Raw genomic sequence first — 21963 nt, 5'->3', positions numbered from 1 at the left:
GGTAGCCGTGCAAGTTTCCCGTGAATAGAGGGGGGGGGGGACATGTCGGCATCGGCCAATCAAGCGTGACATCATCTCCAATATTTCAACGCCACCGGCCGTCGAGTCAATCGAAGTTAAGTATCATACCCTTGGACGAGATGCAAAACCTTCCCGATAAGGGGATCCAGGTTCGGGGACCCTGTGATTGCGACATATTGCGCCATCCCGCGATGCGATCTCGGATCCCCCTCGGGCCCCCACACGGCCGGGAACACGGCCAGGACCGGTCGATTTGCCGGCCGCCTAAGCGGCAAGTCCGATACAAAAGCGCGTCCTAGGCGAGACCAGATGCTCAAAGGCAGTGATTGATATTCTTTTTATTTTTCGGCGAATTCCTGCTTTGCCGAATCTCTGGCCGCAAATGAGGAGGCTTGATGCACAGGACCCGAAGAACCAGGTAGTTCGCTGCCAGATCGGCTTGTGCTTCGGCAACTCGGCTTGGCTGGACTTTCGGGTCGGACTTTGGAATTAACCATAATTTGAGCTTGTGACGCAGCTGATTTGTGTTTCTGGAACTCTGCTCTTTATTCTACCACCGGTGCGGTACCGAGAACGTCAGTGCCATCGGTGAACTTCGCGTCGCGAGCTTCTGGAGGAACACTGGCCAGATCCGACTTCGCCTCCGTCGTCTCCTTTGCCCGTTCGACTCGTTTGAATACACAAAAGGATATGCATTCTAGACACGCCTTCCCTGCTCGAACGGGACCGGCGTGGGTTGGCTAGCCAAACATCGGACTGATGATGTTTCATTTCAACATGGCTTTGTCATGTTCTCTCATGTTGCCGTGATTGATCAGCCACTCATCCGACATTCTGTTGCACCTCAGCTAAGGCGAAACCAAATTTCGCCCCATTCATTTTAGATCCCATTAGGTACTTGGCACAAAGAAGTTCTCGGCGCTGAAAAGATACCGTTTCTGGTTTGTAGCTGGTTCTGGCAGCCGACGGATTGCTTGGATTTGAGGCGAAAGAGGTATCCCGTTGTGTGGCTACGTTGCAGTTCGGATGAAGCGGTGTACACTAGTGTCACGCGCAGGGCCAAGGAAGACATCGGCTGTAGGTGGGAATTGATCCCGTTCAATTGCGAAATTGAAACATGACACCGCTCATCCATCAGAGTTGTTCAATTTTACCACTATATGTCTCAAAAGTTATTCAAATCTTGTCGATTCGTAAAGCAGGCATACTGACTACTTCATACAGGTGTGGGAGCAAAGTGGTTTTCTGGAGCCCACACGGTTTTGTGTCCACCTTAGCTTATAGTATACTGTATATTACATGAGAAGGTTAAAGTACCTCGTTATCTCGCAACCATTGACTTGATCGTGGCTAAAATGCTGAGCCATGGTATATTATTGTTAAGTTTCCCCATCATGCCGTCAGGGTCAGCATCTCTTGGCGACTGGCTAACCTTTCCTGCCTACGTGCATAACTACCTCTGAGTCGCGGTTGAGATCATTATGAAACCGATTTTATCAAATGGAAAGTCTGTTTCGTGCAGTGACAGAGTCTGCAATGTAACCCCCCCCCCCCCCCCCCCCCCCCCCTAATCATGCAGTAATTAGTCTGCGTTTCGCTAGGTACTACTGGTATTCCACTCGCTAAAAGTCGTATCAGACGGAAAGCTACGACAACAAGGGGACTTGGGGAGATCGGACGTAGAAAGCAGGATGACCTTCTGTATCTGTTTGCCGTAGTCTTCTGTATAACTTGAGAATCTCAATATTGAATCACGTATGTATTGTCCAAAATCTTGTCTCTTGGAATGACACGACTATGTGGTTATCGTTGCGTTCATCGGAAACGGGCCCGGAATAGGTTTGTATCTCGTGAGCATTGCTTAATGACTTCCTAACCCCATGAAGTAGCGTCACAGTTTGGGTAATCACACAGAATACTTTAGAAACTTATACTGCTCACATGGGCCCATTTAACGACGACCTTAAGCCCAGATGCATTTTCTTCCAGTGCTGAATCTCCTGTTACAGAGACTTTGCATTGTTCTTTCTAGGGCGCAACTTTAGGTCAGCAGTCTTATTCCTAAAAGTAGGTATTAATATCATAAGTAATCAGAGGGGATATCCTGTTTCTTCGTTATACACAGTCAGTAAGATAGTATTATTATTATGAATAGTCGCAAGTAAAGTAAGTAATTAGGGGAGAAATAGGCCTACTAAGTAGTAGGGTAGGTTTTCTACTAGCAGGCAATAATGTAGTAATTACATAACGCCACTCCTTATACTATAATCTCATTAAAATAACAGTAGAGTTGATCTCTTTTCTAATCTTGTAATACACACTCTTTAGAAGCTAAACAGAAAACCGTAGTCCTTTCTGTTTATTAGCGTATAAGTCAGGAAGCTCTAGAAAACCGCTTACGTTTTTATAGTACTGCCGCAAACAGATAGTTCCAAACGGCTCTGACTGATTACCGCCTATAAAGATTGCAGAAAGTTTAATAAATTAACTTATTGATCCTCCGACTTATCACCTCTGTATGCGGGGCAAGCCTGGGAGGGCCATGCCGTGCATTTGAGTAGGAACATCAAAACACATCAAGTAATTTGTAGGATCCTATATCTGGGGTCGGAACTGGCGGGTCCCAGAGACCATCACTCGGAAAGTATTTGACGTAAAACGTGCCGATTTGATTCATGCTTTTCTTTTATTGCCCGTTGCATTGACGCTATAACCATGCCCTGCAGTACTTCTTCCTATCATCTTTAAAGTCACTGTAGATGCTTGACCAAACTGTCCGGTCAGCACACCTCGGGCGGCCAGGCTTGTCCTCTTCCTCCTCCGGGCAGTCGGGCAGGGCGGCCTGCCACTGGTCGTCTGTGTGCGGCTTCCACGGCTTCGGCAGCGGCCAGTCGCTGAAGTGAACCAGGTAGGATCTCAAGACCTCCTCCATGGCGTTCCAATCCTCGTCATCATCCGGCGTAAGGTATTTCTTGTGGCCTTTGCGGCGGAATTCCCCTGTCAGAAGTGCAAGTCGTCGATGAGGTAGGATCATGGCTGAGTCCTTGAACATGTGGTTGATAACCTCCATGTCAATGTCGCCTGATCTCATCGCTTCCTTGACAATCTTTTTGTACCGTTTACTACTTGGCTCTATGAGCATGACGTGGGAGCTGAGGACCTGCTCGGCGACAGGCGTGTCTTTCTCGTTCAGCCAATAGGCGCGTGGTACGGCAACGGCGGCCATCGGGGCAAGAAAGTAATGATCCATGCTATTGAGAACTTGAGAGTCAGAGTCGAAGGCCAAAACGCGCGTGTAGTCGGTCAAGTCAAAGGCGTGGAGCTTGGTGAGGCTCTTGGCCCATGTCGCACTGCCTTTGTGGGTAGCAAGAACGACGAAGGGTCGAAAAATGAGATGAGGAAGTTCGTGTTTGATCTTCTTGATAGCTTCGGCTTCTCTCGTGTTTCCTTCCGTCCACTTGTCTGGGAAAATCAGGACTTGATCGTGCCTGGAACCAAACGATGACAGACGATGGAAGTTAATAACCTAATGTCGGCACGTTAGCCATGTTGTTTGTCAAGAGCGAACACCCGTAGTCGTTGCCTGCGCGCGTGTATGAGGGGAAGGAGGGAGGGGGGCTACAGCTTACCGCATTGCACAAATAGTCCACGTCCGTCGCATACTGCACGTAGGCAAACCGGGGCTCGCGCTGCTCCGTGGTCCAGAACGGTATTTGTGTATTGAGAGACGATGCCGCCGAAGAGGACACCCCAATCGCTCCATCCCTCAAGGACTCTGCAACCCGGAGAGGATTCGCCGCATAGTTTTGCTTGCTTGACTGGTAGCTGGCCAGAAGCACAAAGACGAAGACGGCGCACGCCAACGCAACTGCACGTTTTGGTGAGGGGAACATATTCAAGCTTGGTGGAACAGCGAATATTCCGCCGACAGGCGGCTGTGGCCTGGGCTGCTCCAAGACACTAATACACGGTATGGGCGCCTTGTCAGCAACTTGCTTTCTCGGCGCGAAGGTACCAGACAAAAGCACGGCATGGTTGAGAGAAAGACATTTCAAGAGGCCAGGAAGAAAGACGGTTGATCACGGGACGCCTCCTTGGCTTGTTGAGGATAGCGGGCATAAGATGTTTCTCTAATAAGTGCCAGTGCAGCAAAGAGGGAGGGTAAGGCCGTTTGCGCGGTACATTGGACAGACCCAAAACCAGCAAGCTGACCATGGAAAATTCGGTTCCCATCCATCATGGACGAGGCGGCTGGACTAGTGTGAAGGAGCAGGGTTTCTTGGCGCAAATAACCTCGTATCCCGCTGGCTAACAATCAGACAAGTGGGGTCAGCCAACCTATTTAGGGGTCTTGGAGTTTCTTGGGGCTGACGTCGCGCGCAATGGGCGGAAATACGGAACGGCAGGCGGGCCCAGCTTCCCAACCAGACCGTAGTTGATTGGATCGAGGCTTACAGGTCAAGTAACTCGGTTATTTTTATTTTATCTTACCAGCGGGCGTCATCGGCAGCAACCGTGGTAGAGTAGCATTGATGTTCCTCTTATAATGGAGTCCCGGCTCTCGGGAGGAAACATTGCAAGGTGACCACAGTGCATGCATGCAGAAGTGGGATCATTCCAATAAAGAGTTGCTCAGGGGAGAATGGCATGAACGATTCAATGCCGACTTAGTCACGAAACGAGGCTCAACGGGTCCCCTCGGCGGTCATCCTGGCGCAGAAGATTGCTTGCATTAAGCATTTCGACTGTCGCAAAGGAGTTGAGGTGTGGAGGTTAAGGCGTAATGAAGAAGGGAGAGCGGCTCGTCGACTCTCAGAAGAAAGCTGCCGGTTGTAAGGCGGCGAAGAGTAGTGGTCGCGGCTGTTAAGATTAAGAACAGCTGCAGTCGTCCTCGCAGCAATATTCTCGTCAAACACGGAAGTCGGAACCTGGAATAAAGTCTAAAGCGCATCTATTAAAATGCTGCAAGCATATTGGTCGGCCACACCATGCTTCAGATGAACGCCACGCTGATCACAACTTGTAGCCAACACCAGTGGCAGCACAGGCTGCAGACCCGCCCAAAAGGTGCTTATATGTGATACGAGCCCATAGAGTGCCGTTGATGAGGCCCTCGAGTGATCCACTTCCTACGCCCGGATCGCCCGTATCACTCGGAGCCTTGTTCGTCACAACGCGCATGGCTTGCCGTCACCTAGGATTCTTGATTTACGTCCGGCAAAGCTGTGCCGTTCCCGCTGTCCTCGATACATTCTCGCCCATGAGCTAGAGGCTCGGCGCACACCACCTCTGAATCATATCCCGTCTGATGGTCTCTCGTTAAGCCAGCCTCAGCCTGGTGCCTCAATTCAGCAAGGTCCTTGTTGAGTCGTTATTGGCATGGTTTTGATAAGACTGGCTCTGACAAAATCACTGAGCGAAATAACCCACCCGTAGAGCGAGCAATTAACATAGTTAGCTATAGCGCTTTCGGTTGTCGCACGCAGGCCATCTTGAGAACTTCGGAATGTAGCCCTGTGGTCTGCAACGCGTAGCTGATCTTACTGGGACCCATGGAATAATTCCCGGCATCGTGGGCGGTCCACAGCACAAGCACTACTGCCTAATTTACGCCCAAAGCTTGCATCTTTTAGAAACTTCAACAATTGATGCCACTGCTACCTTCACCTTACGTGTTGAGCTGCGAGTTAAGTCGATAGATGGGAAGGTATAGAGCCGCGGGATAGCATACTGACCACTCGGCAACTAAAGTGTGGCACCGCGGTGTCCCTAGGACGCGGCTTCGACCCCTTGTGGGGGAGTGAGATGCAAATCAGTTTCGCAGGGGAGGATGCAAATGAAAAAGGTGACGAGAAGCCTAGATATAAATCAACAGTCCAACAGCGAACGGCACGTACATGCGTAGCTTGGGAAGTCCCCCCTCGACGGTGGTTTAGCTGGGCAGAAGCAAAGTGCTGTGCCGAATCTCACAGTTGATGAAGCACGTCGGGTGTGTTCTGATGAGTAAAGTGAGTTTCCCTGGTCTTCACAAACTCGGGGGAATGGCTGTGGAAAGCCTCGCTCACTTTTCTTCCCTATAGGTGCCGATCAAAACAGTTGTCCGATAGGGAAAGTCTTCCACCGCCCCAGCAAAGGGCAGAGCCGGTTCTTTTGCATGCTGCTGCCGAAATGTCGATATAATACAAAAACGGATGCCTAGACTACGCCGGATACCCTCTCTTCTCACTCTCAGTAAAGAAGATGACCATGCGCCACAGCTTCTTAACCATATCCTCCGCCTCATCGTCCAGGGCCTATGAAATAAGTCAGTAGTAGTTCCATGGTGCTGGGTGCTCAAAGTACGAACCGCAGCAAGTTCTTCGACCAGCTCCGACGGCTTGCCGTGCTTCCGAAGGTGCTCTTCGACCACCTCGACCAACATTTCTTCTTGTACTCCGAGGTACTCAACAATCTTCTTTTCCACAAATGGCCGGAGCTTGTCGCGTATAATGGTTTCGTCCAGGTAGTCCCATTGCACGCTCCAGTTCCACAGACCATCCTTTTCGGAGGGGATCTCTTGCGCAAGGGCACGGACAGCCTTGCTGATCTCCTCCTCGGTCATCTTGTCTGCAGCAGTCGTAGGCTCAAACTGGATGGGAATGAGCTGCCTCCTAGTTGTGCTGTCCTGCTCCTCGTCATCTAGGAGACCCTCCACCTCGGCGACAGTTCGTCGTTGAGGTGCCACACGCTGCGCTTGAGCACGTTGAGCAGCAGCTCCAAGTGACAGCTTGAACGGTGCCGGTGCGGAGGTCGCCGCCTGTTGCCGTTGCTCCATTTCCTGTGCCTGCTGGTCCAGAAAGGAGTCGGCCATGCCGCGCGCCCTCTCCATGTCCGCAGCCTCTCGGCGTCGTTCGTCTTCCTCGGCTCTTCGGTCGGCTTCGTCTCTGGCCTGTTCGTCGGCCCGTTCGATTTGTCGCTTCTTAACCCAGGCCGGGTGGTCGCGGTAGTACAAGTGGCTCTTCCTCGATGCTTCTCGTTCGTCGTCCCAGGCTCTCTCTCTCTCCAACTGCTCCTGAACCCGTCTCTCTAGGCTTTCTTCTTCCTGAAGCTCACGCTCTTTCTCACGTTCCAAGGCCGCCGCCCGAGAACGCTCCCTGTTGACCCATTTTCGCTCCGCCTCGAGATACATCTTGTCCTCCTCGGACTTTTGCTTCGAAAGCTCCCGTTGGTAGAGCTCTTCATCATCGGCGTCTGTCTCCTCATCTTCACGGTTGATTGAAAGATCAGCGTTGGAGATGCCTCCATTTACAAAAGACGTGGTGCGGTTGCCGTTTTGCCCTCTGGGCCCGGATGGCGCATTGTGCATGCCACGGGGGCCGACAGGAATGTTGTTGGAGTTGGACGGCGGCGGGGAATCGTGTCGTGAGGGCCGAGACGGGCCATTGCGCTTCCGCTCCATCTCCTCCATCTCCTCTTCACGCTTCAACCGTTCCATGTCTCGTTTGTTGCTGCGGTCTCTGAAAGCCGCGATCTCAGCGGCAACAACCTCCCTCATCTCGGCAGGGATGTCGGCGAGCTCATCGTCTTGAGCCAGAGGGATATTGACCACCTCAACGTTGTCTCCAGAATTACCCATGGACACATCGCCTTCTCCGTCAGTAGTCGCGGCAGACTGTGGGAACGCAAGGTCGCGCACAACGTTTCTCAATGCTTCCTTGGCAGCCTTTATTCTTGACTCGGCAGCGCCATCGTCGCCTCTGCTCTCCTTGTACGAATCGAGGTATTTGAGAGAATTCGGGTCGACCGTAACCTGAAGCTTGACCATGTCCACGCCATCGAATGAGTCGCCGGCTGGAGGAGCCTCCGTCGGACCCTGTCGCTTGAGGGGAACCTCGAGGTTTGGAAGTAGTTCGGAAGCGGTCGCGAAAGAGTCGGCATCCTCGTATTGAGCGAAACCAAACTTGGCACCCTTGCCATCAGAGAGGACCGAGGCTGCAGTGTCCCATCTCCGGAGCTTGCCTACGGCATTGAGAATTCTCTCGATCCCCTCGTCGCCTCTGACCCCCTCGGGGATCTTATGGATGAACAATGTGCGCAGCTTTTCTTCGTTCGTAGGCGGCACCAATGACTGCATGTGCTCTCTGGCGGCAGCCCGCGACTGGTCGTATCCGCGGTCCATGCCCAAGCCTGGCCTACCACCCGTCGGGGTATTATTTTCTTTCCTCCCCGCATCGGGTCCACCTGGCTTAGCGCCTATGGTTCCGAGTCGGATGACGGGGGCACTGAAGTTGATGTTGGGGAGGTTTGCAGGAGCTTGGAAGTTAGGCGGCAGGCCGCTTTGTCGGTTAGCATGTGCGTTGTTGGACTGCTGGACACCGGGAGGTGGTGCCATTCCCGGAGCGGAAGACATGCCTGGCGGAGGGCCTACATAAACGTCAGCACCGTATCTTGAGTAGGATAGATGTGGGCGGGATCACGAACCTAGACCAGGTGGGGGAGCCATGCCAGGAGCGGCGTTTGAGCCCGGGAAGCCGCCATAGGTCGGAGGGGGCCCATACGGGTTTCCTGCTGCATATGTGAGTGAGAAAGAAAAGAAAAGAGTTTGCGTAGATGGAAGCCAGAGTCACACACCTCCATAGGGATTATACGCCATGTTGTGTTGTGTGGGCTATCTAGCGACGTTGTGGGTTGAAGGCGATGGTCAGGCTACCGGCCGATGTTTGGAGGCCAATGAAAGAGCGTTTCGAGATCAATCCGATTGATGCTCTTGTAGGTATCGAAGCGATATAGTCAGGGAATTGGAGGATCCCCGCCCGGTAATTCGCGAAACAGTGGAGGAGGGGGTGGAAGTAAGGCAAGGGAAAGGATTCAAATGGAGCGAAAGCGTGAGGGGGGGACGAGGAGCTCTGAAGCTCTTGGTCTGTCTCTGGCGCTGGTTTCTATAGAGCCCAGGACGACCATTTCTTTCCAAAATTCGGCGCGAGGCCAACGCGAAGCAGCCTTGGAACGCGACGGTCTTCTGATTGGTTGTTATTGTGGGGGCAACTCGGCAACACGGCAGCACGCTTCTCCGAGGAAAGCTTCCGGCCTGCAGTCGCGATCCGACCTTTGCAGGAATTCTTTTGGATTTCTAGCCGTGGTGACATCAATCGCCAGCGCAACAGCACGCCTACACTCGTTGTGTGCTCCATCACCATGTAAGTCGACACGTTGGTACAACTGAATGCCCTCATCTGACCATTGTTTCTCCAGGGCGTCTGGAATTGGATTGCTGGGCAAGAGGTTGCTCACCTCCTGCACCGTCCGCAGTCCCTCCCTACAGGTATCCCAGGCTCTTCGACAGCCTCTGCGGGCACAGCCGCGCACATTCACGACCTCCTCTGTTCTCTGCGCCCCTCCTCGCTCTGGTCTGCGATCAGCGGTTGCCGAACACTCTTCCAAGCCAACCTCTGCCTCTTCCACACAAAAACCGCCGCCTCCGCCCCCACCCGGCGCTGCGCCTGCTTCCGAGAACAAGAAGCCCAGCAGCCCCTTCACGTACGATGCCACCTCCGACACATTTGATATCTCCAAGATCATCGCCATGGAGACAGATGACTTCATGAAGAAGCATTACCCGAACGGCCAACAAGAGCCGCCATTGCGTACGCGTCCCGTCACTGGCCGTACCATACATGTCACTAGCAACATGGACATGAACAAGGCCTTGAAACAGCTTGAGTTCCAGTGCAGAAAGAACAAGACAAAGACTTTGGCTCGGCTGCAAAAGTTTCATGAACGTCCGGGAAAGAAGCGCAAGAGGCTGTACAGCGAGAGGTGGAGGGTTCTGTTCAAGGAATCTTTCAAGGCGACGGTGCTTAGGGTGCAAGAACTGAAGAACCAGGGCTGGTAAAATGGGAAACGAGTTTGCGCAGGTATCTCTGTTGCCTAGCGTTTTTGAACGATGCTGCGGAAGTTCCCATGCGACGGTGTACAATATGTAGCAACCACAAAACATCTTCTAATGATGAGGGTTATGTACCATTACTATTATGGGGCTTGCAGTCGCCTCCCTGCCTTTACTGATGTTGGAGATTGTACTACAAACTGTCCTGGAGTGATTTTCTGGAAGGTGAGGGCGCTGGGCTTGTCTTGATCCGTGGCCGGCTTCTGAAAACCGCCTCCATGTCTTCAACTGTCATCAGCTCCTCGGCCAGGATGGATGCGTCCGGGTCCAGCTGAAGCGTCTCTTCCTCGACGACAGGGACTGTTTTTGGTTGAGCTCTTGACTTTTTCAGAGACCTTTGCCTGTCTAGTTGAGCCTTCTGGCGAGAGGCTTCGAAACCCGCCATGCTCCTTCGCGTGCGAGACACCAGATCGTCTTCGTCGGTAACATTGATGGTGATATCCTTCATTTGGCGGTTGATGCTGGCAAGGGAGGGCTGCAGGCTCAGAGCATCATCCTCCTCTTCATCGTCTGGATCATACCTGATGCCCCGCGAAGACCGTACCATGGAGAGCCGCGTCCGTTCCGCAAGGGACAAGGTATGCCTAGGCTTAGGCCGCTTTATGGGCGACGGCGATGCGTTGTCCATGTCGTTCAAAATCTTGTCTGCCAGTTCTTGGGTGGGAGATTTGGGCGGTTCTGGCGAGCTGTCTTCTCCCTCGAATGTGACGCTGAAACCTTTTCTTTCTCTCTCCGGCGGAGATGGGCTAGGAAGACGACTGGGCGGCTTCTCCGTAACCCCCTCCTCCTCTGGGAGAGGAGGGGTCGGTGGGGGTATGGATAGCTCGGTGTGTGAATCAGGGGGCAGGAGTGGTGGACTAAGGGAAGAGGGCTTTATGCCAATCGGTCTTCTAGTTTCGTGAGATAATGTGAGCGCCGGGCGGCAGGGAGGGCTGCCAGGCTGAGAAGCATCATCGTGGGGCGAAAGGCGCCGCAGTCCAGTGTTTAGACCCTGTATGTCATCCTCCAGCTCGCTGAGCTCTGAAACGGTTTCTTCTCCAAGACTCTCTCTTGCGCAGGCATTGATGTCCGGTTTCTCGGGTTGGCGAGTTCGCGGTCCCAATACTTTCGAGAGATCGATCAGGGGTGCCGAGCCTACTTGAGCCAGCTCTGCCTCGCAGTCGGCCAAGAGGCTTGCGTAGTCCCTTGTAAGAGATGGGCTTTTCTTGGCCAACTGTTTTCTCCAGCTCATCTGCCCCAAATGCAGATTTTCGTGAAGGTCGAATGCGAGATTGACGCCGCGCTTTATTCTCTTAGGCTGTGGAGCGGGGTTTGTGGTAAGGTTAGGCCTGTTGCCAAACATCTTGGCCTGAAAATGCCGCCACTGTGCCAGCCTCTCCCTCTGTGTCCTGACCCGGTCGTCTAGCTGTTCCAGAAGTCCTTTGCCGTGGTCTTCCAGTTCGGATAAGCGACCAGACTGCAGACTTCTCCAGACTCTGTCGAACGATACCGACAACAAGCCGTCCTTTCGCGCATTGGAGTCTCCATAGAGGAGAGTCTCCATCCACTGCTCGTTCCCGGCCCAGTTGTTCCGCACCATTCTCCAGGTATCGAATTTCACGTCGTCCGGGACATCTCGACCTTTGGAGAGTTCACTGGCGGCCTTGATCTCTTCTCTTCTTCTTGTGATGGCTACGTCTTTCAAGTTCAACAGTTCGGCCAGGCCGCTGTATTGCTTTCTCGCATCGTTCTTCCGCCGCATCGCGTTGGCGATTGAAGCCCTATGAGCGAGAGCAAGGGGTATAAGCTCCGTCCTTTCAGTGTTGTACCCGCGGTCTTCCAATGCCAACTGCTGGGCAACAGCGGGATATTCGCCTTCTGCCTCGGAGACTTGGGCAACGATCTTCTTTAGAACGACAGACGAAAATACGGCGAGAACTTCTTCAAGTCGCTCGCCCTTGCATTCATCCAGCATGGTCTTGCGGATGACGGCATCCCGACCCAGAACACCATTCTTCTTTGCTTGATCGAGGCTTCGAAGAAGGGCGGCTCGTAGGTTCAGCGACTGGACATGATCCCGGGGTGGGAAGAAGGGTTGAAGCTTCTGCAGATGCGCTGTGTTAGCAGGATTCGTCCTTGGCTTTGCTATGTCTCGAACGTACATTTCGCGCCTCTTCTGGGTCCCAGAGGACAAAGAGCTGATACAGAGTCCATTCTACGCAGTGGATGCGCTTCTTTTGGACGGAGAAAGTCTGGGCATCCAAGCCCGGCCAGTCGGGGTATGAGGGTAAATCGAGAAGGCGGAGATTGGTGAGGAACAGTGACAGGTGCGTGGTCGAGACTGGGTTCGAAGCTATCGAGGGTGCGATGGGCGCGGCCGACGACTTGGCAATTGGCCCCGAGCGCGTTTGCCGGGATCGGGCAAGCAGAGAATTGGGTGGCAGAGTCGCCATAACGACATCTTGCTGTGGAAAATTGGCGTCGAGGAATTAGAGGTGATTCTTGTCGTTCTGAGTTTTCTCCGTCGAGAAGGAGGATAAAGGAGGGGGTAGCGTGCGTCGTCGCTGGCGCGCGTCGCATTGAATAGATCCCAGAGCATTTGTTGTGTTGGTGGGGAGGAAACAGCGGTGGAAGGGTAAGCCTAGCCTAGCCGCCCAGCAACGCAACACAACGCAACGCCTAACGACATGGATCCCCGATGCCACTTCCGCTGGTCCCCCAGCTTCCGTCTACCGTGTAGGTACTGGTCACCATCAGTGCATTTGGGGCCCCGGCCCCACCTGAACTCACTAGGTATCGACCTGCTACCTCATTAGGGCCTTATTTGGCGTATCTACACAGCATGGTCTTCCGTATCATTATTCACCGCCCTAATTATGCCCTAGCTATGTACTTATGCAAACGACATAAAACATGTGCAGTGCTCAATACGTTTGAAGGCTCTCATCTCATAAGCCGTTGCTTACGCCGCTATCGAATCTGTCTGTCCCACCAAGCCCCTGAGCATTTTTTTTATCAAAGTTGTCCATCATGCCGTAGTGTCTGTATGGAAGGAGTTCTCCGTCTAACATCCTGTTCAGTTTGCGTCGGTCTCCCGTGGATTCTTCTTACTAATTTCATAACGGATTGGAATCCCAGGATGCGCCTGGTTGGATAATATCTGAGGCAAACTCTGCCTGTTTCGAGCTTGTCTTTGTTTCATTGTCGGACATCGAATGCCTATTGCAATGTACAAACTATGTTCTAAAAGATTTTTTGATGGTTTTCATCTTCCGACCCTAGCGATAGGATGTTCTGAACTAGTTACACTGATGAAATTGAATATGTATAACGGTAACAAGCACAGCAAACAGGCCCTGTGGATTGTGTGACAATCAGGTACCCGCACCGCTGCTTGGCAGTCTTCTTGGCCACTTCAACTTCACAGTAGATGCCGCCCTCGCGAAGCTATGATACCAACACATGTGAATGTATATGTCCGGGAATAATACATTGGAATTCGCTTTATTGACCTGGCGAACGCCGCGTCACGAAGCCTGGGCTCTGACATTGATTTTCTTGGGATGTCTTCTCGCATTCTATCAAGCTCAGCGTCCAATCTTATGGAATCGATGACGACCTACCTATTTTATAGCCACCCAGGCAAGCATTGCTTCCACCAAAGGAGGTGTTCGACTTCTGTCGAACATCAAAGTACCAAATACAAAGTTCATATATCTATTCGGATGACTTCCCAAAAGACTCTTCGTATATTGTTCAGCTCTGTGATGGTTAGAACCTGGCCTGTTACCTTTTCACAGAGGTCATGTCCCATAAGCCAGACTCGGACGACATCATAAGAGATACAAAGCAGCAAAATGTCTCCAAAGAAGATCAACGCATTCCTTCTGGCCAAATGCCCAACTCATTGATTTAAAAACACATCAATTCCATTCCGCCAGTCGACAACAGGACATGGCATGCCAGAGCATGTACCCTGACTATGGAACGCCTCAAGTTCCACTACGCTCTCAACTAGTCGCTTATTCTTCTCGTTGGAAAAGAATACGAATCTCTCTGGTTGTATCCTAGCCTGCAGTTGCCCTTGACTAATAATACGGTTCTTCTGGATGATGCGTTCACCGACGAGGATTTGATGACATAATCTTGGGGTACATCGGATGACTTTGTCCTGTAGAATGGAAAACACATGTCTTCAACCAGATCTGCGGTATTTCTGCTGCACATACTTTGCAGTGTGAGTTCACAACTGTGAACACGCGTTTGAAGTATTTGCAGTTGAATTTGATACTGACACAAGCGTCAACACATGGCTTCTGGAAGTCAATGAGACTCCCTCATTCTGTGACGTAGGGATTACTGGCTTTTTGCAATGCACCTTATTGAAAACCGCGGGACTGGTCAGAACGAGGCGTGTATACTGCTAGAGCCCCGATCATGAAATCAAATACGTTGAAAGAATTAATCCATCTTGCGTTAAGCATTGGAATTTCACCCACCGGAAGTTCTTCTAGGTTGTCAGGTTGGCCCTCTGACTATGCATTCGAGGCGAGCATCAGTCCTGCACACTTTTATAAGGTTGTATTTCAAGAGACGTTTCCCTTACACATACAATTGTTTACCGAAGCCAACAGCGTTCCTTAAATTTCAAAGAAGTAAGTTTGCTCAAGAAATCCAATTACTTCAGAAGGCTTTATCTGTATGGTTTGAAAGCCAGGTCAAAGATTGATGACTTAACAGGTCTGGAAAGTGAATGGTAATAGATGTCGATCAGAGCCCAAATCTCGGTCCCTGCAACTTTGCATGGCCTTAGCTGCGTAAGCAAAGGCAAGTTGTTCCAGTGCCTTCGCATATAAGCTATGGAGAAGGCGCTATTGTTCTCGAAGAACTCACTCTGGAAATATTTATTACAATAACATTGGCGTTAGCTAAATGGCTCGACAACAGCCAACATGGCATTGCACGCGAATAAATGCTCAGGCAAAGATGTTCAGGCCCGAAACTACATCAGATCGACCTGGTTCCAAATCCAAGACCATCGCATAAGAGCACGCGTGTTTCAAGCTCCATTCAGATGGTTTACAGAGAGACCCTCATTCCCCTCTCATTGCAATGGGAGATCGTACTAAAATGTTATTTGTTCCCGGCGCTTGTCATCTTGGAGACTGATACATGGCATCTTAACTCCCTTAACCAGTCCGGTTTCGAATTCACCCGTTTCAGCCAGTCTCCCGGCACATATAGAGGTGACGGTTGGAGCCGGACAAACACTTGGGGATGAGAAAGGGGGGTGGACAAGAGAGCTTGTTTCACTGAACTGGTTTTAAATCTTTGTGCATGCTCGTCCAGAAGCTTTGGATAAACAGTCGGCAACGTCTTGGCACTATTTTGGAAGCTGATGCGGTGATTGCTTCCTCTCTTATATTATATCAGGCGGTACTACGTTTTGTCCGAACCACTGTGGGATGTCTCCGACAGGGTGGCACCCTTTACCCAACGATGGGCTTGGCAGCCGGTATTGCCGAGAGCAATTGTTTTTCTGAAGCCAGTATTTGTATGGTGTATTACTTGTGTTCGGTTCGTCGGTTAAATAGAAAACGGGAACAATGCGTCAATATCCGATTTGACATAGTCCATACGCTCCAGGATCAACACGTCAAGACGGCGTGAGGCGATACTCTATAGCTGTTATACATACTAGTCTTCAATGCCTGGTAACGATCGCTATATCCATCGTACCAATTGACTGGGTGGCAATTTGATGATACGACTGGGTCTAGGTAGGAACCGAGAACCAAAGACCAGAGAAAATGTTGGCCAGGCAAATCGTCACTAGAAAGTCAGTAGCTGGGTCTGGGAAAACAGCTGAGCTATTGATCAGACAAGGGCTAAACCATAATTGGGCCTGGAAACTATAAATCGAAGCGGCACCCGAGCTATTGATATAAGTTCCATCGGAATCCCAGACATCACTGTGAACGAAACAAGACTTTTGCTGTAAACCCTGCTAGCCGACATATGGCCGGGCGACGAACATGACACGAGCTCTTCCATGAATGAGGTCGTCTGAACCGCTCTGCCTGAAGTTAAAATTGACAAATAAGACGTTGAATCCCATCCTGGTTTCATATCTGTCATGTCCGAGTCGATTGAGGATTGTCAATCTGATGACTTATAGGTAGCTCAATCAAAATACGAAAGCATCTTCCAAATCTAACTCTGTCTTATGCCTGTATTCTGGGCCCACCAGATATCCGGGCACGGATAACCACTCCTCGTAGAACCTGTGAAGCACTCAGGCTTTGGGCTCAAGCTCATTTCGCGCACCGTAGTCATTTTTCTGGTCAAACTAACGGCTAATAAACGGATAATGGGGGCTTACCGGCCATTTAAGCCAGAACGGGCTTGCAGGATGCTGTGAGTGAGCACCTTGTTGAAAATAAGGTTGCCAATGGGCCGACGTCGAGTTACTCACGACACAGCGGGCTAGTGGCAGAATAGCACGGAACAGAATGAATGATATGCAACGGAAAGATAAGGGTGTTGAGGGTCCAGCCATCCCGTTTTCTTCATGCTTACAGGTTACATTTGTCAACAACTTTCCACCGAGGATGCTGGCATCAGACGTTAGGACGAATGCCAGACAAGAGAGCGTTTGGGGCAAATAAGGTTAAAGGGGAAACAAGTGGTGAAGACTAGGGACCTGTAGTATATGTAATTCAGCAGAACTATAAGAATTGTAATTCTTTGATTAGACTTTGTACAGCATCCTCTTCTTAAGGTGCAAACTACTGTAGTCCAGCCTGAGTCAGTCTGGTGGCCGTGCTTTGGAACAACCGTAAAATGCACCCAGTGTGTCAGGGCGCAGCATGACCTTGCGGCAAAAAGTTTACTATAGTACGGCATTCTGAAATTGTACCGTCATAGGGACGAGACAAGTGAGGCCGTGTCCGGGACCCCTCTGAACAGACGGCAGGAAACGAGGGACTATGATCTGCACAGGGACGAGAATGAATGGATCCGATGGACGATCTTGATCGCCGTAGGTGGCGATGCCAACGTCGGTCATGGGAATTTTTACACCGGTCCAACTCTATTTGTGCCGCTTCTCTTCATGATCTGGGCCATGACAAGAAGCTGCGGTCGCGTCATATTGCAGCGCGGACTTAGTAAATGCGCTGGACGTCACGACGGCCGACTAGCTGAGCAGGTCATCCCATATCTGAATCTGCTTTGGCCAGCATCGTCTGTCCACTTACACAGAATTTGTCAGAAACGAGGTCCGAGGTCGTCCAGCTGTTGCCAATGGCATGGCGAGGGGAGAGTATGCCACATGTCAGCTCGGCAATGGTAAGCAGAGCTACTCCTTTGGGGTGGGAGGAACATACTGTTCGGTGGTTGTCTGGTAAGTGACCTAGAACGACGTTTCCATTGAGAAAGGTACATTCACCATGGCAACGGGCTATGGCGAGAGATTAAAACAATGACGGCAGAGAATTGAAATACTGGCAGGGGCTAGCAAGGATTCCGATTAATTTTGAATGGGCCATAAGGCGACCGACTCGACAGTAGAACCGCAAGCGCATAACATAGCCCGTGCAAGGAACTTTGTGAGGTAAAGAATTGAGGTAATAGAAAAGTAGCAGAGTAACAGAGTCGTGTGGACGTGTTACATAGAGTTGCGGGAGGATAAATTGGCAGCAATGTACCTTTTGGTGGTGGCGATGGGTACCTAGATTACGTCAAGCAAGCCCAAGCACGGACAAGGGTGTGTAGATGGGTAAAGTCAAAACTTTTGTGTGAGAACGTAAGTGTACGTAATGATTCGGATCAAAGCAGAATTGTTGGTGCCAAAATAGGTTGAAATTGAAGATACCTGAGAAGGATGTATGAGGGAGAAACTCCTCCTTCTCCCCTCCCCTCCCCCCCTTGGCCCAGTGCCAACCAGTGGCTGGTTTACCAGCTCGGATGCGTACTCGTTCGAGACAAAAGAAGAAAGAAAAGAATAAGAATACATATCGGAGAGGGGGGCAGAGACAGAAAAGCTGGTGCCACGCCTGGTCATCAACCTACCTATACCTAGGTACTATGTATGTACTGTGTACTATGTAGAATCTAAACTAGTAAGTAGTGCGCAGGTATGCTTAATCTGGCACGGCATGGTGCTTCCAGCCGCACGGAAACTAAGGCAAAGTCAAGGTTGTTGCGCATCCGCTGCCCTGGAGCTCACGAACGAGCCCGATTGGTCCAGGCTTTACCATTAGTGAATTTTGGTTACCATTTTCATGCCTCGAACAGGGACCCGAGATCCGGTTTCTTCCCCCCTACCGCCGCGTGTGATGAATGAAAGATATCATCGTTGACCATGTTCAGCCGTCGGCCGCTTCTTCTAAGCCGCTAGGCTATTCTACACGGCCTAATTGTCTCAACGTGACTCGGCAGTTTGCCATCGGCCTGCTGCCAGCGCGCCATCCCGTAACTCTAGTTGTGCCACGCTGCTGTCAGCTCGCAAAAGCACCGACTTTGCACAGTCTCCCAGTCTCAGTCTTACACTAGACGGCAAGGGTTCGGTCTGAGCCTACCAGCCGCCATTGTTCGTCACTTCGCAGCAAGCTCGTCGTCACAAGGTTTTAACTCGCTTGCACACAGCACCCCCTCCATCCCTAAGCTCAAGACGAATCATGGCACCACCAAACCGAATAGTACCTCTTGGATGAGCCGCCCTACAGCGCCGGCGGTGCATACTGAGGACGCGCACCGCGGACGCACATGGTGGGTGATTGGCCTGAATATGAGGTAAACACTCAATGATCTCCTCGTCTAGTTGATGTGTGGCACCATTTGAGAGCTCGCGCGAGTGGCCCGAGGACGATATCCGAAACCAGGCCCAAAAACGGACATCAGCGAAACGGAGAGAGATGGCATCTCCGGGCAGCGATACACGCGCAAAACCACTGGTGCTGCGGCTCTCATACGCCAGCCGACACGACACGCTCCATAACCAAAGGCCACCCACACACACACACACCCGGCGAGGCCGGGACCGCCGCTCGTGTTGCCCGACTCCCAAACCCGTACCAGCGTTTCCAAGCCCTGGAGACGGAGACGGAGGCTCTTCTAAACTACGTCCAGGGCACAATTCCCCACTACCAAGACTTTCTTTTTACACTAGTCAGGGGAAAGAACAGGCCTGAAGTCTTGGCTTACAGGCCAGAACGGTTGTTGTGCAGCGAGAAACCCCTGTGAGCATCACGGAAGATTCTCCCTTTCTTCACATCGAGGATCTCCGCGAGCATCCCCGTCTGATCGCCGAAACCGTAAACTTCTTGGCCACCGTAAGAAAGGCTGGCTGACGGGCCAATCGGAACTCTTTGAGGGTGTCTTCTTGCACCCTGTACACCTAAACCAGCAAGCCCACCAGCTGACTACCACCACAAGACAGGTGCAACACACACACACAAACAAGCATGGCTTCCACCCAAAACGGGCGTGCCTCAGTTGCTCCCCGTGTCTTACCATGTGTTACTACTATCACTGACCACTGTTCGTCGCACCGCGTGTGCTCTGCTTGCAGACTCGTTCCCCCCGAGCGCCCAGGCGCTGCACGGCCGTTTCTCGCCAAGACCTCCACTGAAACAAAGTTGTGAACAGAGGTTTGCCAAGCTTCATGCACCTGAGAAACCTAGACTTGCATCCTTGTGTTCTCTCTTGACCCTCCGCTGGCCTCTGTGGCTTAGATGGCCGGCCTTGAACCCCGATTTCCCAAAGTAGCAACCCAGCAGCACATCCCCCTTCCCGCCCTCTATGTCTCTATGTCGTGACCCCTTTGCACACTAAATTTGCAGACTACATCACACAACCCAGCTTGTAACTTGCCCATTGTATACATGTGGGTAACAAGGAGTTAAGCACAGTGACGTTTTCTGGGGCGCGCCTCTGAATGCGGGCGCTTATCTGTCTCTGTTTCTGGAAGAAGACTCCATCACCTTGGATGCGATTTGCTCTAGCCGCTTCTTGGCAACTGTTTCCCAGCTAGCTAGCCTCCCTCGTTTCTCGATGAGAACCCGCTCAGCGACCAGCCAAACTCACCCTCCGACATGGTCATTGTCTCATCGTCTCATAGATTTTTTAGCTCACAGTGGGCAAATTTCGATCCTAACTTATCTTCCCAAGTACAGGGCTACGCCACAACCGAAACCACAAACGCCCACCCACACCTACACCCCCTTCTAATACTCCACGTCTCTCACGTCATGGCTCTCATACCACTCGCATCGAAGTGATACCGAGCTATGCTTGAGATTGACTCTGGCTGACGGCTGAAGGGTCCTAGCCACTGGCAACACATTGACCCCGACGAAGGGTTGCAGGGGTGCAAGGTCTCTTCGGGGATGCAAACCAGACCGGTGAGGATGAGTGGATTGTCTGCCTGCATGTGTGTGTGTGAGTGAGAGACAGAGGCGAGCGAGGTTCAGCCGAGACCAGACGACCATGGAACTTCGTTTCCAGCAGACTTGGAGACTGCCTCGGTGCTGCGGGTTCAACTTGGAACAATCTGATTCCGAGCCTCCTAGCCCGTCCCATCTCAGCCCAAGAAATTTGTCAAAAATTCATCCCCACTCAACAACTATTGATATGGAATGCCAAGCAGGAACAGTCAAGCTCTTGTATATAACTCTCCCATCCACACCACCGAATCTACCCTTTCCTCCTCATCACACAGCATCACAACAAAGCAAGCCTTTCACTTGAACCCTTTTTTTCACTTTCCTTACTCATTTCAGCCCCGGTGGCTCTCTACGAACAACATCTCTTTTAATATCAGAAACCTCATTCTCCGATCCTCTCTAGTTTCACCACCACCACCACCCCAAAACCCTCATTCAAGATGCGTTCCCAGTCCTTCCTCGTCGCAGCCTTGGCCGCTTCCGTCTCTGCCCATGGCACACTGTTGTCTATTGAGGGTTCCAACGGCGTCACCATGCCCGGTCTTACCAGTAAGCCTCGAACCATATCTCCGGCTCCAATAACAAACCATTAGTTGCTAACTTTACCCCCTTACAGTCGCCGATGGCACTCCCCGAGACTGCTCTTCAAACGGCTGCGGCTCCCAGGCCGACACCGCCATCATTCGTGATCGCGAGATCGCCTCCGGCAAGGCCAGCCCTCTCGGTCGCACTCAGGGCAACGGCAAGGTCGACGCCTCTGTCATGATCAACAACTTCATGGGTGGTGACGCAGCTCCCAAGAGCGCTGGTAAGGCCGCCGCCACCGGTGTCGAGGATGATATCCCCAACATCAAGCGCGCTGAGCTCTACGTTCGCCAGGGCATTGCCGGTCTCTTCGGAGGTGGCAAGACCCAGGGCAAGAAGGGTAACGGCCCTCCCGAGGCCCGCGTTGCCGCGAGCGCCGGCGTGGGCGCCTCCGAGGGCATGCCCACCTGCGCCGATGACGGCACCATCACCATGACGTTCCGCCAGATCAACCAGGACGGTGCTGGTCCCTTGACCGCCGACGTCGACGGCACCTCCGGTGGTACCAAGGAGTCCGCCATGCAGAAGGCCAAGGTCACGACCGATGTCCCGGGACTCGGCGTCCAGGGCCTCTCGCTCGCCACCAACACCGACTTCCCCGTCAAGGTCCAGATGCCCGCCGGCATGACCTGTGACGCCACTGTCGGCATGGCCACCAACGTCTGTGTCGTTCGTGTCCGCAACGGTGCTGCTGCTGGTCCCTTCGGTGGCTCCGCTGCTTTCACCCAGACCGCCGCCGGCCGCAAGCGCGCCATCGCCTACCGTCTCAAGAAGCGCATGGAGTTCAACAACCGCGCATAAGCGACTGGTTCGTGACGAATTCAATGATCATTGGTGTGTTAGGCCTGGGAGTTTGGAAAGCTCCGGTCGATGCCGAAAGGGAGTCAGGGACTTCCAAGGCTCGACGGGCACCAGACTCGGGTATTGAGGCTTTGGAAACGACTGTTTACCATTCCTACATGTTCTTTTTTAGTCGTAATCTTTCCATAGGCAATGAACGCCGGT

At 52.0% G+C, this 21963-nt stretch overlaps 6 protein-coding genes across 6 annotated transcripts; 2 read left to right on the top strand and 4 right to left on the bottom strand.

Moving 5' to 3' along the window:
- Positions 1-2728: 2728 nt before the first annotated feature.
- GLRG_11357 (glucose N-acetyltransferase) lies at positions 2729-3914 on the bottom strand (the record flags this gene model as incomplete). Its single annotated transcript, XM_008102041.1, has 2 exons — positions 2729-3547; positions 3651-3914. 2 exons carry the CDS (start codon positions 3912-3914, stop codon positions 2729-2731), a joined length of 1083 nt encoding a protein of 360 aa, XP_008100232.1.
- Positions 3915-5034: 1120 nt separating this feature from the next.
- GLRG_11356 (uncharacterized protein) lies at positions 5035-5202 on the bottom strand (the record flags this gene model as incomplete). Its single annotated transcript, XM_008102040.1, has 1 exon — positions 5035-5202. One exon carries the CDS (start codon positions 5200-5202, stop codon positions 5035-5037), a length of 168 nt encoding a protein of 55 aa, XP_008100231.1.
- A 1019-nt stretch (positions 5203-6221) lies between these two features.
- On the bottom strand, positions 6222-8653 carry GLRG_11355 (uncharacterized protein; the record flags this gene model as incomplete). Its single annotated transcript, XM_008102039.1, has 4 exons — positions 6222-6314; positions 6368-8424; positions 8482-8565; positions 8632-8653. 4 exons carry the CDS (start codon positions 8651-8653, stop codon positions 6222-6224), a joined length of 2256 nt encoding a protein of 751 aa, XP_008100230.1.
- A 570-nt stretch (positions 8654-9223) lies between these two features.
- GLRG_11354 (uncharacterized protein) lies at positions 9224-9892 on the top strand (the record flags this gene model as incomplete). Its single annotated transcript, XM_008102038.1, has 1 exon — positions 9224-9892. One exon carries the CDS (start codon positions 9224-9226, stop codon positions 9890-9892), a length of 669 nt encoding a protein of 222 aa, XP_008100229.1.
- Positions 9893-10079: 187 nt separating this feature from the next.
- Positions 10080-12378, bottom strand: GLRG_11353 (uncharacterized protein; the record flags this gene model as incomplete). The annotated part of the gene is made up of 2 exons (XM_008102037.1): positions 10080-12029; positions 12088-12378. The coding sequence occupies 2 exons, from the start codon at positions 12376-12378 to the stop codon at positions 10080-10082; spliced, it is 2241 nt and encodes a 746-aa protein (XP_008100228.1).
- Positions 12379-20813: 8435 nt separating this feature from the next.
- Positions 20814-21759, top strand: GLRG_11352 (cell surface protein; the record flags this gene model as incomplete). The annotated part of the gene is made up of 2 exons (XM_008102036.1): positions 20814-20922; positions 20990-21759. 2 exons carry the CDS (start codon positions 20814-20816, stop codon positions 21757-21759), a joined length of 879 nt encoding a protein of 292 aa, XP_008100227.1.
- Between the last annotated feature and the right edge of the window lie 204 nt (positions 21760-21963).

The sequence above is a fragment of the Colletotrichum graminicola genome, assembly GCF_000149035.1.
Source record: "Colletotrichum graminicola M1.001 genomic scaffold supercont1.84, whole genome shotgun sequence".
In the NCBI taxonomy this organism is placed as follows: domain Eukaryota; kingdom Fungi; phylum Ascomycota; class Sordariomycetes; order Glomerellales; family Glomerellaceae; genus Colletotrichum; species Colletotrichum graminicola.
Note: the sequence above shows the minus strand (reverse complement) of the source record. Positions and strands in the feature narration are given on the sequence as shown.